This window comes from Amborella trichopoda, chromosome 13, assembly GCF_054954075.1.
Source record: "Amborella trichopoda isolate Santa Cruz 75 chromosome 13, AtrichopodaSantaCruz75HAP2 v2.0, whole genome shotgun sequence".
NCBI classification, from domain to species: domain Eukaryota; kingdom Viridiplantae; phylum Streptophyta; class Magnoliopsida; order Amborellales; family Amborellaceae; genus Amborella; species Amborella trichopoda.
The window spans coordinates 1,471,637-1,477,745 of NC_142348.1; the positions used below are offsets into that span (position 1 = coordinate 1,471,637).

The 6,109-nt window shown below is 40.5% G+C and overlaps 1 protein-coding gene across 2 annotated transcripts; it reads left to right on the plus strand.

Moving 5' to 3' along the window:
- The first annotated feature begins 596 nt into the window (after window positions 1-596).
- Window positions 597-6,081, plus strand: BOU (Mitochondrial substrate carrier family protein). Of its 2 annotated transcripts, XM_006837351.4 has the most exons (4): window positions 597-1,117; window positions 1,309-1,370; window positions 2,458-3,286; window positions 5,324-6,081. In XM_006837351.4, exons 3-4 carry the CDS (start codon window positions 2,895-2,897, stop codon window positions 5,826-5,828), a joined length of 897 nt encoding a protein of 298 aa, XP_006837414.1. In that variant the 5' UTR covers window positions 597-1,117; window positions 1,309-1,370; window positions 2,458-2,894; the 3' UTR covers window positions 5,829-6,081. The 2 variants fall into 2 exon arrangements, with proteins under 2 accessions (XP_006837414.1, XP_020519263.1); XM_020663604.2 differs by lacking the exons at window positions 597-1,117; window positions 1,309-1,370 and having other exon boundaries at window positions 2,338-3,286.
- The last annotated feature ends 28 nt before the right edge of the window (window positions 6,082-6,109 follow it).

A 6,109-nucleotide genomic window follows, 5' to 3' on the forward strand; every position in this document is an offset into this window, starting at 1 on the left:
GGGCCTCTCTCCACTGACCAACCCAAAAGACCAAAACAAAAAAAAAAAAAATTGTTTCATATTTGTGCTCTACCATTTTAGAGTTGAAAAAAGTTTTATAAGTGCAAGGCTCTAAACAATCAAATCAAAATGCACCTCAAAATTTTCACTAGGATAGGTTGTTTTGATGCCCAAATATCATCAAATTGATCATCTTGACCTCAAAATGCATGGACATGAGAATAAAATAGATTTCATGTTTTGGAAATAATACATCTTGTAATGTATTTTTGGATCGTCAATTTTCATGATTTTCATAGATATGCTCAATCTGCATTAGTTTTTAAGCTTGAAATTTTATAATTAAAGATAAAAATATATTTTAAGGCTATCATAAAGATTTCCGATAGAAACTATATTTCTCGATACTATTTGAAGATACGCTTTACGTTGATCGATAATTGATTAGAGCCTCGGCTCTATACAAACCGCACCCTTTAGAATTTAGGGTTTAGTGGACTACGCGTGTGCTAATACTACTCCCACCAGGAAAATTCCCATTCACCTACCCCAATACCATAAAAAATAAAGAAAATTTCTCTTCTCGCTCTACAAATTGACTCATCATGTTTGTTGCTTCCAAGATCAAATTCTCTCTCTAACACACATCACAACCTCATTATTTCCCCTCTCTCTCTCTCTCTCTCTCTCTCTCATCACAACTTCATTCCCCCTCTCTCTCTCTAGCAACACTCTCACATCACATCCTCGTGCCCCATCTCTCTCTATACTCTCTCTCTCTCATCCATATCACAACCTTATTCCCTCTCTACCACACCCTCTAGCCCGACTTATCTCGGTCACAAAATCACCACCATTACAGGATTTTAGATTACTCTCTCTCCTCTTTCTCTGGTTTCTCCTCATCCACGTCGCTCCCAAATCCCCTCTGAGCCCATGTAAAAACCAACCATCGCCCCTCTCTCATTCTTCCATTATTTCAGCTTTAACTTTCTCTCTCTACAACTTTTCTCTCATTGTTTCATCTTTAATATTCTCTCTCTAGAACAAGCAAGATCCTGGTTGCTCAATCATGGAGCTTCTTTTCTATCTCCTATGAAAATGCCACCAGTATCCGGTAAGTAATCAGAGAGAGAGGAGAGAGAGAAAGTTATTTGGACTAATTATAAGGAAAATAAAATGATCCTGTGATTAATTTATTTAGAGAGAGAGTTATCACTATTAATTTCGGGCAAAATAAATTAAAACATATGATTAATTCATTATGATTTTATGAAATATGAACTGATAAAAACAATTCTTTTGCAGGGTTTTTTTGGCTGCTTATCGGTCCCTTCACATTGAGTTTTTCATAAAAGCTGCCAATAAAGGTAAACAAATGTATTACTCTGAATACCATTTTTTTATTCTCTAGTTTTAATTCATTTGAGACTTTGAGTAAATACCAATATAGTAGTTTTCACTTTAATGAAAAATAATTATATGGAAATGATTTAATAATTTTCATATGATTCACTAAAATATCAAATTTAGGGACTTCGGACTATCTGATTTTGATTGGTTCAATTAACATAAAACTATGATTTTTATTTTTTATATATTTTTAGAATTTGGTCTGATTGATCTAACCACCACTTAAACTGTTTCTGATTGGACCATTATCTTCACCAATTCAATCTTGAAAACTATTTGAAAATTTCAATCTAGGCCAAGCTCAATGCATGAGACTTGAGCTTTGACAATTTGGATGAACAAGGCATTATCAAGCACACAGTTCGTAAAAAATGTGGGGTAGAGAAAGAATTGAGCAAATTGACCGTAACTCGTTCAACTTTATTATCATAAAAATGTGATTTTAGCTATATTCACAATAGTAACTTTATTATAAAAAAAAAAAATGATTTTAGCTATACTCACTATAGATTGATCTTGATTTGGTGATTGAAAATAAATATTACTATTTACAAGTTATATATATTTTTAGATTAAACGTCAAAGCCCACACTTGTTGGAAAGGAGAGCCTTCTCCCCCTATAAAGTTTGAGACAAAATTGCAAATGGTATTTGATGCTGTAAACCACCGAGCCAGAAGTTGTTAGCTATGGCTGCAAAGGCCCGACCCAGCTCGAGCCCAACCCTAGTCCTCATAGGGCCTGTCCAAGCCAAACCCAGCTCTTGGACCATATTTTTTCAGGCCCTGCGTGAAGCCCCACCCCGTATTCTGTGGCCTTAGCCCTAGCCCTAGCTTTCGAGGGCAAAGTCCCACCCAACCGGGCCTTTAAGTGATATTTTGAGGCCCAAACCGAGTTATCCAAGGCCAGGGCGAACCACCTGGTCCATTGCGGTACATTTGAACAAAAACATGGGGATATTTATGTCATGATTTTATGGTGGCCACTAAAATACCCTCCAATATTGTGTTCCTCTCTCTCTCTTTGTCTCTCCTCATTGTTGCAGGGGCCTGAAACAGTAAGAGGGGACAATTTTAGAGAGAGAGAGAGAGAATAAGATTCCGACCGGCGAAGAAATGGGGAGGTACGAAGAACCTTCCTTCCTCCGGAGATGAATAGAAACACAGACCCAATATCATCATAGTTTGAAGCGAAGATCCTAGAGAGAGAAAGAGCCCTCTCTAGGAGATGCAGAACATTGAAACCCAAGATCCCCAGGAGAGAGAAAGAGGAGTAGCCCTAGCCCTAGCCCCAGTTACACTGAAATATAACCCCTAGATCCTGTAAAGGTCGAGAGAGACTGATCACGAAATCCAATACAAAAGCGAGACTAATCACAAGATCAGAGACAGTGAGTCACCCCCAAAGATCTGAGAGAGAAATACTAATCATAACATCTTTGAGAGGGAGATAGAGAGAGAGAGAGAGCAATTTATTGAGGCAATGGCGGAGGCTGCAAAGGACCTAGCAGCAGGCACTGTGGGCGGGGTGGCGCAGCTCATTTGCGGGCACCCATTCGACACAATCAAAGTGAAGCTCCAGAGCCAACCAGCTCCTGCCCCCGGGCGGCCCCTGATGTACACGGGTGCCTTCGATGCCGTGCGCAAGACCCTGGCTGCAGAGGGCCCCTTCGGCCTCTACAAGGGCATGGGGGCACCGCTGGCAACCGTTGCCGCCTTCAATGCCGTGCTGTTTACTGTCAGGGGGCAGATGGAGAAGTTGCTGCGGTCCGAGCCGGGGGTGCCGCTCACCGTCCGGCAGCAGGTTGTGGCGGGGGCCGGGGCCGGCGTGGCTGTCTCGTTCTTGGCTTGCCCCACCGAGCTTATCAAGTGCAGGTATGTCAAAATCAATCTCTCTCTCTCTCAAAACTGATTTTGATATCCTTTCTCTTCTCACATCTGTGGTCAGCTTTCTTTTAGCATTTTCTCTCTTTCGTGTGCTAGCTTTCTACCCTAAAAATGGCACTTCTGTTCTCAATTTTCATATCAAAATATTTAAATTTGCTGCTCTTAACTTTAAAAAAATTAAAATAACAAAATTAAAATTGATGCTCTTTCCATGTACCTTAAAGGAAAAGTACATAAATTTCAAGCGTAAGGAGGTCATAATTTCTTATTTCTTAAGATTTCGAATGGTGGTCAGGAGCGCATCATTCACAGGAGAGAAAAAAAAAACCTATTTTAAAGAGAGAAAAATTTCAAAAAATTAATTTTATGTGATTTCCATAAAATTGAAGCCATATCGCACTATGGAAAGCATGTTAGGAGTACGAGTGTGCGATATGTGGACTTGTGTAGTACACATTTGATGTGCCGTAAATCTCTAACTCTTACTCTTATGTGTTATACAATTACTCTTGTGTGTCATACAATTTGTGTTATATAATCAGGATGTGGTTTTTATTAGCTTGCAACTTTAAACAATTCAGTAAAAGCGCACTTCCAAATTTTATCATGGGTAAAACCTTTTTAAGATTATTTAAAAGAAAGTATAGAATGAGACCATTTACATGTACTTTTACTTTTACTTTTTTTTGTTGAAGATGTTATCTTTTAATTAATGAAAGTAGAGTACATGAGAGAGGTTGGGCAGTCCAAGAAAGTGTAAGCACCGGAACCACAGAACAGAAAAAAGAAAAAAGAATTCACAAAAGATTTAGCCATCTGTTATGGTTACAAAGTCAGTGAGTCCCCTGAAGTAAAAGGGCTAGTTCGAACTCTAGAAGCCATTGGCAACAACTGCTTCTTTAGTCAAGGTGTTCGCCTCCTCCAAGTATGCTTCCAGCAGACAAGAATATCCCCGCTCTGGAACTTAATCTCTTCACAGATGTGAGCCGAGCACCATGGAGGTGGGGATGACTTGGAGGCCTCTTTTATAGTGAGGGTTTGAATGCTTAGGGTTTGGATGAGTTTGATGCCTTCTAGCAAGGCTATCGCCTCTGCTTCTGTAGTGTCTGCATGGCCAATAGGCTTAGATATAGAGAGCACAGTTGAACCAGAGTAGTTTCAAAAATTGGCTCCAATGTTTGATGGGCTGTGGTTTTTGAGAGAACATCCGTCAACGTTAAGCTTGCGACATCCCTGGTCGGGAGGAATTCATGGGGGGTTCCTCGAGGGACGTTTGCTCATGTTGTAGGACCGAAATCCAATCCTGGACAAAAGCATTAGAACAAATCCCTTTGAAGATGCGATTGTTAGAGGCCCCGAAGATCACCGAGGATTTAAGTCCGGAGAAGGTAGTTTGTCAGGCCGATTGCTCTCCTCTAAAAATCCTGTTGTTCCTCTCCATCTATATTGCCCTTAACGTAGCTGCCACAATGTGGTCACAATAATCCTAACTATTGGATGTAAAGTTGGGAGGCTGTAATTATTCCATTTGATCAAGCTCAAACTTCAAAAGAAATTTTCTCAAACGTATACATCCAAGCTATCAAATTTCACATCAAATGGTTGTAAAGAAATGTGACCACTTTGCATAAAAAGTAAATGGTCTCATTATATACAATTTCCTTATTTAAAAATCTATTTTCACTTCTAATTATAAAATTTTAAACTCCAAAAATGGTTAAAAATCAAGTAAATCTATAAATATATGAAAATCTTGAAAATGGACGGTTTAGATAATATGCATGAAAATCTAATTATAAAATTCGAGTCTTATCCCAACTATTTGGGATCAGTTAAACAAAAAAAAATCCAAATTCAATTCCCTTTTCCCGACTATCATTCTGACAATAACCCAACTATCATTCCGACAATAACCCCATTTTCGGGCCATAATTCCAACAATGAGTCCCTGAAACCACAGGTTGTGGCCAGCAAGTACTCTTTTTTCGAGCCCATAACCCGATTTCTCTCCATCTAAAATTTCAGACTCCAAGCTCAAAGCGCACTCGCCACGGACCTTGTTGCTGCCGCTGCCACCCCAAAGTACTCGGGCCCCATTGATGTGGCTCGCCACGTACTCAAATGTGAAGGTGGGGCCCTCGGCCTCTTCAAAGGTCTTGGGCCCACCCTCTCTCGCGAGGTCCCCGGCAATGCTGCGATGTTTGGCATCTATGAGGCTATCAAGCAATACTTTGCAGGAGGAACGGACACGTCATCACTGGGGCGGGGCCCGCTGATGGTTGCCGGAGGCACGGCTGGTGCCGTTTTTTGGGCCGCAGTTTACCCGACTGATGTTATAAAGAGTGTTATTCAAGTCGATGATTATAAAAACCCCAAGTATTCTGGGGCCTTCGACGCTGGGAAAAAGATTCTGAAGGCAGAGGGGGTGAGGGGACTCTATAGAGGGTTTGGCCCTGCCATGACGAGGAGTGTTCCTGCAAATGCTGCATGTTTCTTGGCATACGAGATCACGAGGTCGAGCCTTGGTTGATAGTAATAACTAGGCGGAAAATTCAGAATCCAGCAAACTTTTGGCCAGAAATTACAAGCTTTGGTGTTGAATTCAGCTGGAAACCTTTGGATTCGGGTTATTGGGGAGTTTGGGACTGATTCTTTTCCTGGTTAGGATAATGGACGGTGGAAAATTCGTTTTTGGGATAACGGTTGGTGGAATGGACATTGTTCGGGTTTGGATTTTGTATCTGGTTGTGTTTGCATTGAAATTAAAAGGAATTGGAAACAAACTTGGGCTCAAACGGTTCGTTGTCAACA

What these genes read in the sequence shown, in the direction of transcription:
- BOU (XM_006837351.4), top strand. Translation starts at nt 2,895, where the DNA reads ATGGCGGAGGCTGCAAAGGACCTAGCAGCAGGCACTGTGGGCGGGGTG. An exon ending in ACCGAGCTTATCAAGTGCAG is followed by an intron (nt 3,287 to 5,323) that starts GTATGTCAAAAT and finishes CTAAAATTTCAG; the next exon opens with ACTCCAAGCTCAAAGCGCAC.